The following is a 17,486-nucleotide window of genomic DNA, read 5'->3' as shown; positions in this document are numbered from 1 at the left end:
AAAAACAACCAACAAATGGCAATGCTTCCATTTTTGTCTTCTATGAATGCATAATGCTGCATGCCACTGGTTTTCTGTTTATTTTCTTTAAAAGAGGTAATCATCTTCACAAACCCATAAATGAATATTGTGAAAAAGGGAGGCTCTGGTCCCTTCTTTGAAAAGCCTCTCCCTGCTGTGTCACTACTACTGACAGCTGCTAATCTTGCATAACAGCAGAGCTGTATTGGTCTGACTTGAGTACAGTACCGAAGAGTTCTTCCCCAACCACATCCCTCCCTGTCCCCACAAATGCCCCACCCGTCTTCCCCATCATTATTTTTTCCTTTAAAAAATTCAGTTTCTATTCATATTTGTTCAGTGCAAGAATAGTAGAAGCAAAAAGACATACATATTGCTTGTTTCAGTTCTATAAAGTTGCTAGCTTTCTGAGCCAGACAGCCTCTTCACATACTTCAAAATTTATTGCTTCTGAGAGTCACTTGTCCACACGAGACCAGCCAGCCATGGACCCACACACACCATGGAACAGTGGTGAAAGTTCTTCGCGACAAGAGCAGCCAGCGTAAGCTGTAGCAGCTGGGGCTCTCATTTGACCAGGACGAACTTCCCTAGCTGGTTGGAAGTCAGGTCCTCCATCTCACAGTCCCCGTGCTGCAGAGTGACAGCGTCATAGCTTGGAGACTGCGCAGAGAAACTCTGTTGCTGAGAGAAGGTGGTGCCAACTGGAGAAACGTTGCTGCTGATGTACAGGTGCGTGTCTAAAAGGTGAGCTGCTGAGGACACCGGTGACACACTGACACCAAAGAAATGAGGTTGGAGCAGTTGGCTGTTGCCAGCAAAGGCCAGCTCAAATGAGTTCTCTCTTTGTAGCTCTGACAACAGAAGAGAATTGGATGCTTTGCAGGTACCTACGCTATCAGAGGAGGGGATGCCATTTGTTGCAGATGTCTGAGAAGTCTGGGGACAAGCTGTCTGGAGTATCTGGTGATGCTGGAGCTGGAGCATTCTGAACAAAACCCAAGGGTGCAAGAGGTTAATTTGCACTGCTAGGATGGTTTAATGTTTTTCTTCCTCCTTTCTTGCCCCTAACCCTGAGCATAACTTTCCCCTTTGTCTCCTTCTCTCTATCAAACCTCTCCTTACCCAGCCAGTACAATTAAAGCAAGCTGACCATGCCAGGTCAATGTGTTTTCACTCGGCTTTTCCTCATTTTGGAGAGGGTGACTATCACCAGAAAGTTATCTAGTCACCATTTGGCCTGCTAATAATAGATGTTCTAGAGACAACGTGTGCAGATAAACCGGAAACTCAATTTTCCATCTCGCATCTATGGGAATGAAGAGGTGCCACCACACATGACATCTGAGGCCACTGGAACTGTGCCTCCTTTGTGGGCTGTAACTTTTCCAAATTACAAGGTCTCACTTCCTTGCCATGGGAAAATTACAGGAGGAGGCAGAGGAGGAAAGAAATCATTCCCAAAACTAACAAAGAAAAACACAGCTTGCAGTGGGGAGAAGTAATGTTTTCCCCAACGGTACCAAACTGCTTCTCAATTCAGCAACCTCCAAATATTTGGGCATCGAGATTTTTACGTGGAACTGCACATCCTGTGTTGTGTACGCCAGTGCAGGAAGCCACAAAGGAAGCCAAGCAGTTTATCTGCTGCTACACAGCAAAGATGGAGGATAGGAATCCCCAGTGACCAAACTTCCCAACCTCTTTTGCTGTGTTTACTCCTCCTTGCTTGCCCCTAACAAAAGTATACCCAACAAAAACAGCAAAACTCCTCCTGGCCAGCTTCTCACCTCTGCTGCTGTAGCACCTCCTCCAGGAGGCTTCTTCCCTCTCTGCTGCTCCCACTGCTGCTGTATATGCAGGTGTTTGGCTGTGTGTGTTGGAAAGGGCTCATGGCGCTCCTTGCTGCCCGAGATGAGGAGGACTGACACACCTGCCGAGCAAAGCCTTTGATTTTATTCAAGCCGAGAAACCCCTTGGCTCGAGCGTTCTTCCGCAGCTGCTGCCTAAAAGCCTTCAAGCCTGTGGGACACAAGGAAAAGAAATGCACTTTAATCTTCCTTAGCATTTGCCTTGGAGCCTAGTTTACAGATCAGCCTGTTGGGGCAGCTGCCTTCATTTGCGTGAGAACTGCACTAGAAGACTCTTCAGTTCATGTTCACCCCTCTGCCTGATGGTCAGAGCAAAATTTATGTAACAGAACAGTTTGGGACAGCTGCACCCTTGTGTAGATGGACACACACAGAGCAAAAGAGAAACCTGATAGAAATCATGGTGTTGTGCGCTCCATATTTTAGGAGGAAGGTGGAGCCTGCCATCCCACTCACGGCAGCAGAAATATCTTCATGGGCATGCTGAATCAGTATCTGAGAACGTCTCGTCTAGGCACCCTCCTCAGGGCATCTAACCCTCCCTCAGGGACCATGAATATGAGAGGCAGAACATCCAGGTAGCTGGCCTCAGTGTAACACCAACACGGGCAAGCAAGCATCCCTGCATGCTACCCTTTTCTAGTGGCAGTTGGAAGGATGCAATTCCCCAGCAATAAAGCAAGGAAGACATTACCTTGAGTTAATGAGGTATCAGATGCTCGCCTTCCTTCTTGGAAGCTGACAGGCAGGAGAGAAGCACCTCCCATGCAGCCCTGGGCTTGTAACACCGGAGCGTCAGACTGGGAAGCTAGGAAGGGCGACGTCATCCTAGCTGCGGCTGGGCTCCCCGTCATTACTTGACCTGCCAAACAGCTGCTCAGGGCCACTGAGCTGTCATTTGAAGATGAAGTAAGGCAGCTGTCTGAACTAGTTCCCTCTGTGGGGCTTGCAGAAGAGGAAATGACTATACCTATGGAGGGGAAGGAAGGAGAGAAAGAGCATTCCCAAGATGAGTACATGAAGGAACAAACATGACATCAGAACCTTCTGCCCACCTACACTGGCACTAATAAGCACCTGCGAGCTGGAGAGGTATCCAGCAACTCGTGTTGTCACAGGGCTTGACTCCGGCAAGGGGTCATCAACAAATAACCTAAGTTTGGGCTCCCATCCAGCCGGCAGTGCTCTGCCATCAACTCCAGCACAACCAGGCTCTGCTGGATCAGGCCTACAGTGTTTCTTTAGCACAACAGCTCTGACGCGGGATAATTGTTTTGCGAACAGTTTTGCTTGTTTCTTTAGTTCACGGGGTCTGGATGTGTACCAAACACACTTAGTGATGACCTTTTTTTTAAATTCAGGCATCCCCACCTCCCCCGGTACAATAGCGGAAGCAGAGAAGGGTTATGTCCTGCTTGTGAGAATGCTCCCCTCTAAAGCGATCTAGATGAAATACGTCTCTTCCTTAAGGGCCATGCTTATTTATGGGAAGACAGAACTGTGGAGGGCAAAGTACAAATCTCTTTTCTGGGCCTTCCTATCCCAGTCAAGGTAAAATCAGCACATACTCCCCAGGCATTTGTCCGCTATGGCACTCCTTCTCTGTCCCTTTCCTCTAACTACGGACACACTTCATCTTTCCCAGACTTACTTACATGGAGGGGCATGCTGATAGAAATGAGTGGTCACTTCGGCCAGTGTGTGCCTCCTGCTGGTGTTGCTAGGGATGCAGATGGGGTGGTCATATGCCTTAATTTCATCTTCCAGCTCCTTCTCTTGCCTTACTTCTTCACTAATGGTGGTCTCCAACAGGCTGTTGGGGGAGATGGAGCGGTTCCGGAAGAGCCCATTGAAGTTGGGATCCACGGGGAAGAACACAGGCTGCAAAACATGTCAGATCACAGACTGAAGGTTGTTTCACTTATTTCTGCTTTCTGCACTACCTTTTAATACTCTTCACAGCCCTGACGCACGTCTTCAGTAGGCGTATTGTTTGAGAGGCTACTATGACACCATGCCCAAATGCCAAACAAAAGACTAGACGGAGAGAACAACAGAGTCACAACCCCTGTTGTTTTGGATTGGCAGAACAACTTTAAAAAAAAAAAAAAAAAGTAACACACAGTTTAGCTGAGAACACCAACCTGTAATGGATTGCTCATGTCACAGTCCATTTCTGCCTGCAAGGATGGCTGAATCAGGCTCTGAGGTTGCTGGTAAAGCAGAGATGATCGCAGTGTTTCACTAGCGAGACTGTCCTGAGGCATCTGGAGGGAGAGAGCGATGTACAGAAGCCTTCACATACACCGCAGTTCCACATGACTTTTCAGATACTGGAGGCTCAAGGAATTTCAGAGCCACCTTCCGTGCAAGCTTTCTCCACGTACTTTCTATGAAAATTAACAAAGCTAGTCTTTCAATGGCAACACAAACACAAAACTCCTTCTCCTAAGTTAGGTAATTTAACTGGAAGTATAATTTGATAAAGCACCCAGAGCACACTTTAAAGGGGGTGGGGGTGAGGAAAAGAAAAAAGATGTCAGAAAAACACACAAACTGACTCATAGAGTACTTCTGAGGGTCTTACGGGGGATGTAACAAAGAAGTGTAACCGATCCATGGCTAAAAGGGCAAATTTCCATGAGAAGCCTAATCTTCTGGCTCATTATTGACCTGTGCTGGAGGCAGACTATTCTTTGGACCATGACCCACAGGCACTTTTCAGGATATTAGTATACAAGCCATTAGTATACAATCAGCCTCCTGCTGAAGAACAGTAGGCTGCGTCTTGTCAGAGGGGACCAAAATCAGAACTGGTTTTCAGAAGCCTGAGAGTTACAATCTTGTATTTTCCCGTAGCAAGGGGCAGAAAAGAAGAGAGCCAACGGACACTGCTTCCCAGTAAGTAATGCCTTCCTTACCTCAACATTGCTGATCTCGGAGCTCCTCGGCCTTTGCTGACGGCCACTTGCTGGACGACTCGATAGCTGGCTGCTTCGATACTCCTTGAGGCGTTCCAAGAGCAGGTAATAAATTGCGGCAAAATGGTTGTAGCTGCTGTTTTGCAGAGACTAGAAGACATTGAAAGAACCCTTGAGTTACAGGTAACTCAGGATATAAGCATTCAAACCTCATCACTAAGGCCTTGTAATATCATACTCAAAAAATAAGTAAAAATGCAGAAGGGCAGTGAAGATTTTACTACACTGTGACACTGGATCAAGGCTAGTCACTGAATGACATATATACGACTGCACCATCGGCATTCTGGTAGTCACTGAAGATGTATCTAAGGGGCAAACACCTCTCACCTCAACAGTTCTCTGCCTGTCAATGCCAAGTGTTTGCATGATCCCAAGGACTTGCTCATTGTAGTCACCCAGGTTGGAGTTGTAGTTTTGCATGGAGAAAGACAAAGACTGCTGCTGTTGAAGAGACGGGTCAGCTTGCATCCACTTGTGCTGCTTTATTTGGGAAATGGTTATTCGCTTGGTTGGGTCCACAACCAACATCCGTCGGATTAGTGTTTCACAGTCTGGATGACAAAGACAAACTCATGAGCAAGGGGTAAAAATAACAGCCCAGCCCCAGGTGACTACTAAGAAACCTTCCCAGCAACAGTGTATGATGTCTATGAAAACAGGAATTAAAGGTTTCTGAGCAGCTGATGCCTGATCTGACTACCAGATACTCAAAACAGCACAACAGATGTCCACATACATTTCACAAAAGCAACACGTCACTAGAGGAAATGAAGCTGTACTGGATACCAGCAGGTTTCAGGTGGCCTTGCACCTTATAGGAGAGCTAGTTTTGAGTGGATGCAGGTTTAATGATGATCCATTAAAATAGGTCAGAATTTAGTACAGAACCCCATCACATACAACTTCCTGGTCCATATATACTGCTTATTTGTTTATAACCACGGAATCAAAGCCGTTCATGGCTATAACCGATACAAAAGATACTCTTCACTTGAAGACAGAGGCACATTCACTTGTTTTCAAATCCAAATCAGAGACAGGTGATAATACTCTTCAGTTCCTTTTTCTCACCAGACTGATGGAGTGCTCAAGAAACAGTGCTAAGCCCCACTATTTCTGCTCTCCTTAACAGCAAAGCCACACTGAAATACACCCCTTCTGTGTAGCTAAAATATCTAGGAGAACTACACCCATCTCAGCATTGCAGGCTAGTCTCATTAAAATCCTGTTTTCTCTCTTTTGTGAGCGATTATTTCTCCAGCTAGGGTGTCAAGTATTTTTGTAATCCACAGAGATACTCTAGGAAAGGAAACAACAGCCTTTTAGATGCACCATAAAGCAGATCCCAGAAAAGAAAATGTGTGCAACCAGCACCTCAAATATAAGTGCTGCCCTACAGAAACTACTGGATACATAAAGACAAAGTGATTGCCAGCTGCAAAACCAGTCTTATCTGTCATCGCCCCAAGAAGGAACAGGACAGCTATTCCTTATTTGTAGCCCCCTTTCTAAGGTTAAGGATCTGAAAAAAGCACCTTCAGACATGAAGTAAGGGATGCGGAACCGCCCCTCCAGCACTCTTTGTCTAAGAGTTGGTAAATTGGGTCCATCAAAAGGCAGAGAACCACAGACAAGGACATACAGCACCACCCCAAGGCTCTGTCAATAGAAAACAGCACAGCATGTGAGTGACTCCAGTAGAAGCAATGATTTTGAAAGCCCACAGACCCTCACAAAGTGTAAAATGCGATTTCTAAGGAATATCAAGCTCACCCATATATCAAGGTGAGGTCCTTCATATTCTTTGCCTTCAAAAACTTCTGGAGCTGCATAGGGTGGGCTTCCACACCAAGTGGAGAGGGGCTCTCCTGACTTGTAGAAGTTTCCAAAGCCAAAGTCTGAAATGAAGGTAGAAGTCTGGGGTAAGACATCACTCAACCACATACTAATATTTCAGAAGTAGCAGAAAATGAAGAGAAGGGAGCAGTTGTATCGTTTTGTTCTCTGTCTATTCATTTAAGCTATTACCTTTTGTCCAGAGCAATATCAGTAACTTTTTTTTTATTTTCAGTTACCATAAATACATTTATAGGATCATCCCAGGGAGATGTAATTTGATTACATGCCTAATGTTCTTTATAGAGTAACCGCGTATTTCTTATTACCTGCTAACTTGATATTCATGTTAGCATCTAGCAAAAGGTTCTCTGTTTTGAGATCCCTGTGCACTATGTGGTGGCTGTGACAATATTCCACCGCTGAAAGAATCTGCCAGAACTTCTTCCGTGCTTCGCTTTCACTTAAGTGCCCATTGGAGGTCAGATGATCTGCAAGACAAAATGAAAGAGGCACAGGATTTAGGAACACCCGGAGGAAATTTTTCATAATCTTGCAGGTGCTGCACTCGCTGTTTGACAGCTGACAATGTCAACCTTGGATTTTTAATCAGAATATATATATATTACTCAGAAATGACAACAATAAAGCCATGATTTCTAAATCTAAAGAACTGTTAGCTCTGGCAGTGAGGACTTACCAAACATTTCTCCGTTCTTTGCAAACTCAGTAACAATGTAAAGCATATCCTTTGTCTCCATAACCTGTGAAGACACAAGAGGGCATGCTTAAAAAAATGCAACCTCTGTAGTCTCATTCATTTTTCTAAGTGTATTCTCAAACCTATCAGTTCAGTTATTTATTTGCTGCAGCAGCTGGCAGTAAAGGCCTCTAATTTTGCACCACAGTGTTCTTTCCAAGCAAACTGGTAACGAAAAAGATACCAAATCAATGCTTATGTGCCTACAATATACAATGGCTTCCCATGCCGTTATTCTTCTCACCATTACCATGCCACCTAATCTCCGTAAGATAACTGATGAGCATTTCAATAATTTCATACACTTCCCTGAATTCTCTTTGTGTTAAAATATGCATATATAGTTTTACAATTCATTTGACGTATTTTGAAAATGCAAATACACTGGAAGTTTATATAAAGTCATCTTTGTTTCAAGACTAGCAGGTACTCAGATCAGGAGAGAGAGTTGCAACTTGGACAAATCAAGAAGTAGTATCAAATACCCGACTCCCATTTGGTGTTGGCTGGGGACATGGCAAGCCTCCCATGCAAGTGACAATAGGCTGCTGTTTGTGTAATGGCAGTGCTTGATGCACATCAACAACCGTCAGTACATTGCCCAGCATTTACCTATCAATCTAATATCAAATTCCTTTGATACTTCTTAATTTTTTCCTTTGGAGGAAAAAAAAACCAACCTAAAAACCAAACAATGAATGAGAAATGCTAAGCATTTCCAAATTCATCTTCAGTTACTATGACACATCTTTCAAATGTTGCATTTTACATTTTAAAATATAACATTTCCCTGGAATTGGAGCAGATATTTTGTTGTGGAAGCAGAAGGCTCACAACAAGTTAACAATCACAAAAGCATCAATACTACTTCAAAGGCTGTAATTTCCAGGCTCCTAATATGTAACCTTTTTCGAAGACTCTTGTCCTCCCCTCACTACAAGTACACACAGACACAAAACGAAAATAAACAAACAGGGAGCAAAGGAAGAGAGGTTCCCAGTTTAAAAAACTGAAGGAAAGTGTTCTGGGAAAGTTGCCAGCTGGATGAAATTAAGACGCCATGCTGAAACTAAAACAATGATGAAATAACACAAGAACACACACCCTACATTGGTATGTCATCTAATTCCATCCCTGCTTCTCAGTCTCCACCAAACAGGTAAAGCATCAGTTACAACAACAAAGAAAAGAAAACTTCACTGAAAAGAAATTATGGTCCACTACCAACGTCATTTGCTCCATCAAGTGAAGTGGTTCAACTAGATGGAATTTAACCTGCTTTTCTAAAAGCTTCGAAATAGTATTTTCACCCACATCATTCCACCGAAATGAAATCAACCGAACTGTTAGAATGTTTCTGTATCCTATACTGCCCTATGGGCATCAATGATGTCAGATGTTAACACAGAATAATTTTTGTTATGATGGTTAATACTATAACTATCAAGCACTTCATGTGTGTCAAGGTCTTCAAAAATAATGCCTTGCTTAAGCACCTGCCTTACTGGCTCTTCAGCCCTACACGTTAATTAAACTTTTTTTTTCTTTTTTTTTTTTTAAAGCTAAGAAACCCAACGGTAAGATTGCAGCTGATAATAGTGCTTACTACTGCACACGGACTTTCAGATCTACTGCTTCATCCACCTATTCCTGTCTCCCCCTGCCCTTCTAGGCAGGTCCAGACAGACTGTGATATCTCATCTTCTTCTTAAATCCACATGGCACTATTTAAGATGATTAAGAGGAACTTACACCAAATGCTAATTAGACCCAATATTTAGAATTTGCAAAGCAGTCCTTTCTCACTAAACAGATGTGATCCTGTTTTCTGCACAACACGTTAATTTGTTCTTACTGTTGAAAATACCCACCAGTGCAGAAACTGAACAAATCTAAACCAAAACTCATGTTGTGAAAGTCTACAAGGGGAAAGATATTTAAAATTCACTTTCAAAACTACACAAACTGGAACAGAATACCAGGTAATTTTTTGACATTTTCTAAGACATCAACATTTACTGGCTTTTTATTTTCTACTTAGATTACTATTCTAATTCTTAGATTTGATTTCTACTTAGATTTTCTACTTAGATTGATTTGGTTTAATTGTTGTTGATTTTAAATCCCTTCCACTTATGGCAAACTCAACTTTTGCGCTTTCTTCTCTGCTATCCGACATGAGTTTAAGTCTTCCTCTTATCAAAAGCACGTAAGAAGTTCCAGTCCTCTAAACTGGAAAAGCAGAGGAGTTAGGAAAGGCGAGTTAATCGCAAAAGTTCAGATAATCAGTTCCTCAATCCGAAACAAACTTCAGTCTGGTTTTAATTGTAAATTTTACAGTACATTTTGTCAAAAAGCTGTCTAATGTACCAGAATCTTGTTCAAAGAATGATGAATGACTTTTAAAAAACCCAGTTTATTTTAAGTGTTTTTCAAAAAGTATTTCAATATGCATTCTCTCCACAAATATTCGCTAAAAAATCATGTGCAAGAGCAGAGCACAAGCGTATCTCATCTGCGGGCTGCGCTTCGAAGCTGACCTCTTACCTGATACAGCTTGATAATGTGGGGATGATTCAAAAGCTTCATTATCTGAACTTCTCTATAAATCTTCTCCAGATTGCTTGGGTCTAACCTTGTTTTGTCTATTATTTTTATTGCAACCTGCAGATTTAAAAAATAATAAAACAAAACAACCCCAGGTATTACAAAATAGGTACTATTACTGCTAAGCTCTCTTAAAAAAAAAAAAAAAAAGACGCCCCCCTCCCATGCCCCCCCCCCCCCCCCCCCCGCACACACAGACAACTCCCAAAATCCAAGTAAAGTAGCTTCTAAAATACGGACTTGATAAAGCCGATTCTGTTTTTCTGAACTGCACAGAATTCACGACACAGAAAGTTTTCATTTTTCTTTTCTATGTCAACGGATTACACATAAGGTAGTGAACAGAACTGCCGAAATTAGCACTGGACGGGCTTCGATAAATCTTTTAATCCATCCCATGCCAGTGAAAAACAGATTCCTGTAACAGACTACTTTCTACTGTAGTGACTGATAGGATTTTGACACGCACTAGAAACAAATACGGTTGCATGCCCACTAATAAATTATTTCTGCAAATAACACTGCAAATTCTTTGTTCCTGAGGCATACCCACGGAATGAAAAAAATTAAGCCCGTCTAAAGTCTTCAACAGATCCTTGAGTTGTTGGACCCTTTAGCGAACTAAGACAGAGTAATCCAGCCAAGCTACCCTAAGACTCTGAAACGTCATTTTTTACATATTCCTGCTCGGTTTTAATGTCGGTGAACTCCACTGGAAACACCGGGAAACCGCGAAGCTCCTACGAACAGCCGCCTCAACCGCTGGCGTGCCGCGCACACGGCAGCCGAGCCCGCCGGACTTGGCAAAGCCGCCCGCCGCTCCGCCCGCCTCCAGCGCCGCTCCGCTCCAGGCTGCGCGCAGGGGCAGCCCGCCGCCGCCGGCCCGGCGGGTCCCAGGCGCTGCGCCCCCGTCCCCCCGCCAGCCCCGGCCTCCGCACCCACCTGCGTTTTGGTCACCCGGTGCCTGGCCAGCTTGACCACCGCGAAGTTGCCTTTTCCCAAGGTCCTCTCGATATCGTAGAAGCCGACTCGCAGCGGCCGCTGCTGGGCTTGTCCGGCAGCGGGCACGGAGGCGTACTCTGACATGATCACCATGATTCAGGCGGGTGGCGGGCAGCGCACGCCGCGCCTAGGAGGGGAGCATCCGCGCTGCCCCGGGGACGCGGGCGCTCGCACCTGCACGGAGACGGCACAGCACACCCCGTCAGCCGCGCCCGCCGCCGGGCCCCTCTCGCAGCTCGGCGGGCTCTTCTCCCCGTCGCCAGAGCGGAGCCGCGGCCGCCCCGTCCGAGCCCGCGGCAGCGCCGGCCCCGCTCACCCCCGGCCGCTCGGCGCCCGCTGCATGCTCGCCGCGCCGGACCCGCGCGCGCCGCCGCCCCGCGCGCCCCACAACCGCCGCGCGCGGCCGCTGCCCGGCCGTCGGAGCGGCCGTTGAGCCGTCGTACCTGGCGGGCGGCGGGCGCTCTCCGCGGCTGCTGGCGCCGGGCTGTGCCGCCGCCGCCACCGCCGCGGTGGGGTGTGTGCGCGCGAGGGTGTGTGTGACTGCGTGAGTGTGCGCGCGCGTGTGTATGTGTGAGCGTGCGCCCCGGGGCAGGCGGGAGCACGCGGGATGTCCCGGCCCCCCCCCCGCCCCCCCGCCCTGCTCCGCCGGCCCCCCACACGCACACCCCGCCCTCCCTCCCGCCTCTTCCCCCCGCCCACCGCCGAAAGCCGAGACGGGCCCATTGACGTCACTTTGACGCCAGAGAGACGCGCGCCCAGGCGCGAGGCTGAAAGAGAGCGAGACACCGGGCCGTTGCCAAGGAACGGGCGGCGCTGACGCGCGCGCTGATGGAGCCGTCGCCCGGGAGACGGAGGGGCGGTGACGTCAGGGCAGAGGGAGGGAGGGGGCCCCTGGGTCTCCTGCCCCCCCCGCCCGGAGCGGGGGGCGGGGGGCGCTCTCTGCTGTCACGTGACGCGTCCCTTCTCCCGGCGGGGTCGCCCCCTGCCGGCGCGCCCGGCGCCCGCGTCAACCGCTGGCGCGCGGGGCGCCGGCAGCCGTTAACCGCCCGGTGGCCGCTCCGCCGCGCCAAGGGGAGGGGGGCGGCCGCGCACGTCTCCCTTCAGCGCCCTGAGCGCCCGAGGCCACCGGCAGCAAGAAGCCCGCCACGGGCAGGGTTTGCCCTCAGCCGCGGAACCCTGCCGAGAGCTGGTCGGAGATGTGGAGGCTGCGAACGCCGCGCTAACCCCGCATGAGGCGGGCCAGCGCCCCGGCGCAAGCGCCCGGCCAGCCCCGGTGACCAGCCCCGGTGACCTGCCCCGGTGACCTGCCCCGGCCCTGCCGGCTGGGGTGCCAGGCCCCCGTTAGCCCCATGCCAGCCACCGAGCCAGCCCCAGCCCGGGTGTGGGGCCGCCGACAGGCACTGTCCCTCTGGCAGCAGGGAAAGTGCGGCTGCAGCCCCGCGGGGGGACATTTTTTCCTAGTCCCGAAGCACAAGCAGGGCTGTGGCCGCCCACCCTTTGCACCAATGCCCGCGGCGGGATACTGACCCGCCTTCCCCCGCGCAAGACGGGTTTCCGTTCCGGGTTTGTTTCCAGGGCGTGATGGAGGGGAGCTGCCGGGGGCAGCCGCCGGCCGAGCCCTCCAGCACCCAAGACTGGGGCCAGCCCAGCCTGGGGACAGCAGCCCTCTGGGTCCACCAGCGCGGCACAGACAGGAGGGAGGAATAATAAAGAGCCTATATGTATGCAGTCATGTGATACTTTGGCAATTTACTCATATGTTCTGAATACACCTGTGGCTATTGTCTCTGGTCAGTCTGGAATTGAGGCTTGGGAAGTTACCCTTTTGCACACCGAGGCTGAAGGAGGCTGTTTGGGGCTGAACCTCAGCATCCTAGAAGTGCCCGATGTTCCTCTCAAGGTCAAATGTGAAGCGGCAGATGCAGTGGGTTCAAGCACGTAGGTCTTCAGCCTTCACACAGTAAGTGACCAAAATGTACATTTGGTCTCAAATTCCATTTTAGCCTTGAAAAGGAGTCTTGAATGGTGCCTGCCATGTCTATTATTCAACTTCTGTCTTCTCTGTTAGAGTCAGCCTAGGCTTTTTTCAGACAATTAATTCTCCAGTCAGCGGTTGGGCTTCTGACTGGAAGACTGTCCGTCTCAGTCTGAACCCCTAGCCTGACCATCACAGCCAACGGCACGCTGGGCGGTGACCCTCCTCTTCCATCCAGAGGTACCATGCAAATCAGATTTGCCAGACTGCTTGAAATGAGGTGATGCCTTGGGTGGAAGAGGTATAGCTCTGCTTTCATGCTAAAGATTTCAAAGCAATTGGTATGATTGTTTTCACCTGTAGTTGGTGGGCTCCTTAGGGTCTGTGAATGACTTCTGAAGGGCTCAAGAGGGACCCACTATGGGAGGAAAGCAAGCTTTTTGTCAGTTTTTGTAAATTTACTCTAAAGACAGGATGAGAAAAGTGTGATGCTCTATATAAATCAAATTACATGGTATATGAGCTGTGTGTCATCAACACACTTGAGAGAGATCCATCAGGACGTTCTATTGAAGCAAGCAGGACTTCCTCCGCTTTTCTTATCTAATGAACTATACTGCTTGTGTTACCCACCGTAATGTGGGTGCTGGCCTTTGGGAGGCCAGTTATGCTGCAGGCTTTCTCCTCAAAACATGGAGAAATAACACCCGAAATTAACCCCCAAACTTTGTTTATCTCGACCATTGCACAAACCTCGCGCTGTCCCTATGCTTATTTACTGCGAGCAGGCAGGCCAGCAGTCTGCGGGGCTTGAATGGTGCTGGGAGAGGGCAGCGGTTTGCAGAACTAGTGGTTAGGAGCCGAAGGACAGGAGCTGCTTACGTGGAGACGGTGGTGTGACCCAGGTCGTGGGGCTGCTATGCCATTCACTGTAAGGGGAGTAATAGCACACAGCCAGCCGGGGCTGTTGTAACATTTAATTAGTGCTTACACAGTGCCTTGAATAACTCACATGAAAAGCTGACTTACTATTATTATTGTTATTATTAAGCTAACAGTATATTCTCCGTGGAGCTCATGAAGAGGAGGTGACGCACAAACAGCACATGCGGTAGCAACTGCATGTGAACAGTGCCCCAGGAGTTATAAAGAAAAAAATTACCTTAATAATGGTTCCTTTGCTGTGGTGGGATTTTCCTCCCTTTAATTATAGTTGCTGTTTTCATTTGAAATTGATTAAGTGTTTTAGGATGGCAAACAAAACTGGTCTTTTTAGAAAGAACACTCAAGACAGCCAGCCCCAGCTAGGAGCGTAACATTTTTATTTCTTTTTAAAGGACTCTGAATTTCTTTCTTCCCAAATGGGAAGAAGAGGACTGGATTTGGTGCTCTCCCTAACATCTCACGATTTTTCCATCCTAAGGAGAGGCGGACACCTGTGTCATGGGACTGCCTGGAGAGTATAGGACCTCACCAGAGGCTACACTGAGGAGAATCCACCATCCTGATTTTAATTACCTGCATTAGATGGAAGAGGCAAGAAGAACTGGCAAGTGTTGCTCTCTGTGGAAGGTACTTACACAGACCTGCAATCTCTAGTTCAGAGGGTGGGGTACATACAGCTTCTGCAGCGGAGGAGGCAGCACGTAATTTTTAAGAGTTATAACACTATTGTATGATTTATTGAGAGTTAAATTAAAGACCTCCTGCATCTATTACTCTCAGCAACCTTTTGGTATTTCTCTTCCATTTTCATACATGTGGGTCTCAACAGCTTCCAGCAGTGCTGCTCAGAAGTAGCCATTGCACAATTTTCGTAGTGTCATAATTACATCGTTTTTCTACCACTTTCACTATGAATTGGTGCTGTCAAGGCATTACGAACCTCTTACGCAATCACGTTTTATCGTCATAGAGGTGCTTCTGTTGGGAAGGTTGATGCTTTTGCAATTTCTGCTTTAACACTTTTGCTGCCCTCTGGTGTTTTGGATATCCTGAACGAGGAATCACCTCGGAGAAACATCCATGGTCAGGAGAGGTATAATTACGGAGCTGGCTTGTACATAACAAGGGTAGAAAAGCGAGGAAAGTGGAGAGGCACTTTCCAGAGCATCTCCACGAGGATGTTCCCTTGATCGTCTAGGAAGAGGGAGAAGCTGGGAGGACACAACTGCTAAGTTTTTCCATTGCAGCCGTCCTGTGCCCCCTCCCTAAGGGTGGCATGGTCCACAGATGGGAATATGCTTGAAGGCTGCTGCCTTCCAGAACTCATCTTGCAGATATTTCCAGCAATTCAATCTTTAGTCATTTCACTCAGCATTTTCTATCAGTTTCAAAACAAACTAACAACAATAGCAACTTTCTTCACTTGGTGAAAAGAAAACAAACCTGAGAAATGGAAGCGTTCCTTTCTACCCATTTCACCCTCCACAGCTGAAGTCAGCTTGGTTTGCTATGGTAGGTTTGCTGGGACACTACTTGCAGTATAGCTGTAGTTTCTGTTTTTTCCCAGAAAACACCAGTGTGATTATTTTGAAAATCAGATTTGTTGGGCCATTTTCAGCATCCCATCATTTACACAATTCAATTGAGGAAAACCTTGCTGAAGTCAATAGAGTTGTTCCTGGTCACACCAAGTCAGACTCTGGCCTAGAAAAAAGTAAAACGGAAGGTGTCACATTCCAAAAAGTATAGTGACATTTAAAGTAAAGAAGATGAGATAATCAACTAAAATACTTGTAGGCTTATTTTAAAGACAAAAGCATTATCTTGAAAAAAACAGTGCGTGACTATTTCTAATATGACTTCAAAGTGTCTTTGAATTTGAACAAATCCAGGCTGCCACTGCAATTTTGGCAAAAATACTTTAACACTAGCATATCCTTACTGAGGCACCACAATGGTATCCAGAAATATATTTCAGACCACTGGAATGTCTTTGGTCATAATATTGCATCAGAGTTACATAATTATGATCATAACAATGATCTTTTGTCGTTAATGTTTATGACATTTCATAATTAATGAGGCGATGACATTTCACTGACATGATACATTCAGCTTGTCTTGCAGAATAAAGGTACGTAGGGCTTCTCTTCAGCATTCATCCTTATCTAGGGCTATAAAATAGCTTTTTAAAGGGTCACCAGCAGGTACGCTACGGCTCTTTATTTTCCTAAATATAATGTACTACAAAATCTACCGTTAATACCAAGGCTCTGACTGTTCTTGTTTGTGTTAAGGGAAGTACAAACACAGGACAAACAAGGTGGTCTATGCCCTTGAGAACGTCTTTCTTTTATTGTAATCGTTTCCCTTCCATGTTTGTCACTCTAATAGTGCTGCACTGTGCTGGGGCATGTGAGCCTGACTGACAACTGGCAACAAACACATGAAAAGATTATGTAAAAAGAGAAGTGGGCCAGGTTATTTCCATTGCCCAGGATAAATAAAATGCAGAAGCTAAACAAACAACATCAAATAATGGCTTTTGAATCAGGGTTTTTTCCAATTGTTTAAGCTTAATGACCAAAGGTGGTGATAGTAGTAAAAGCGAAGACACACCTGTAATCTAACCATGCCCATTTAAATTTAGCTGAAAGTCATTTTATAGTATGTGGGCTGATTTTCAGAGAGAGTGAGCATCCACAGTTTCTGCTGATTTTAATGGAAGCTGCAACTGCTCAACATCTCTTGAAACATCCATCTGCAAGGTATCCTGTGAGGTAAAGCACGTATTCTACCAAAGGCTTCGACTAAAAAGAGGACTCCAAGAGCCTCTGGGGCTGAGTACATGTTCAGCTACTGTTACTATTAGCAGCAGGACTAGTCAGGTAGGCACCTTCCTGGGGCAGAACCACATGGAGTTCAGATGCCTATAGACCAATACTTGGAAATGGCACTTTCCCACCAAGAGCATATGATCTTCATAGTCAAAATGGACAACAGATAAGGAAAAGATGTCATTTCCCCCACTTACTATACCTACTTTACTATTGGGAGGACTACAAGATGAAGTGTCCTGCTGATGGTGGTGATGTGGCAAGCTGTGAAACACATTTCTGTGTCCTGAGCCCAGGCAAAGTGCTTTAACTGCAAGACCATCCTTCACACTGCAATTAAGTGATTAATCTTACAGCTGGTGTAAATAAAGCTACGTACATACTGGGTTTAGTACTGTTTATACAATAGGCAGCTTTTACAAGTGATTTTTCACATCATGCTGGACTTCCTGTAAGATTAATACCTGTAATTTAATGTTAGCCCCCCACTTCCAGCTGGAGCGTGGACAGAGAAGCAGGTCAAACAGAGTCAGCTAACTTTCTGGTACTCCCAAGGCTTTGTGACTCTTTGCCAGCAGTTTCTGTTGAGAGCGTGTATTACTTCTCACTGCTGCCTGAAACATCCTACACACTGTAGTAGCTCGTGTA

At 46.6% G+C, this 17,486-nt stretch overlaps 1 protein-coding gene across 1 annotated transcript; it reads right to left on the bottom strand.

Moving 5' to 3' along the window:
• Positions 1-308: 308 nt before the first annotated feature.
• On the bottom strand, positions 309-11,222 carry SIK1 (salt inducible kinase 1). Its single transcript, XM_059821208.1, has 13 exons — positions 11,022-11,222; positions 10,020-10,136; positions 7,413-7,476; positions 7,042-7,203; positions 6,650-6,774; positions 6,412-6,535; positions 5,204-5,427; positions 4,814-4,963; positions 4,037-4,159; positions 3,548-3,773; positions 2,587-2,862; positions 1,812-2,043; positions 309-1,009 (listed from the first exon to the last, which is right to left on the bottom strand). Exons 1-13 carry the CDS (start codon positions 11,172-11,174, stop codon positions 589-591), a joined length of 2,397 nt encoding a protein of 798 aa, XP_059677191.1. The 5' UTR covers positions 11,175-11,222; the 3' UTR covers positions 309-588.
• Between the last annotated feature and the right edge of the window lie 6,264 nt (positions 11,223-17,486).

This window comes from Gavia stellata, chromosome 1 (genome assembly GCF_030936135.1).
Source record: "Gavia stellata isolate bGavSte3 chromosome 1, bGavSte3.hap2, whole genome shotgun sequence".
NCBI lineage: Eukaryota > Metazoa > Chordata > Aves > Gaviiformes > Gaviidae > Gavia > Gavia stellata.
This window is presented reverse-complemented; position numbering and strand designations above follow the sequence as displayed.

What these genes read in the sequence shown, in the direction of transcription:
- SIK1 (XM_059821208.1), bottom strand. Translation starts at nt 11,174, where the DNA reads ATGGTGATCATGTCAGAGTACGCCTCCGTGCCCGCTGCCGGACAAGCC. An exon ending in ACATTATCAAGCTGTATCAG is followed by an intron (nt 7,477 to 10,019) that starts GTAAGAGGTCAG and finishes GTGTCTTCACAG; the next exon opens with GTTATGGAGACAAAGGATAT. An exon ending in CCGAGATCAGCAATGTTGAG is followed by an intron (nt 4,160 to 4,813) that starts GTAAGGAAGGCA and finishes CTCTCCCTCCAG; the next exon opens with ATGCCTCAGGACAGTCTCGC.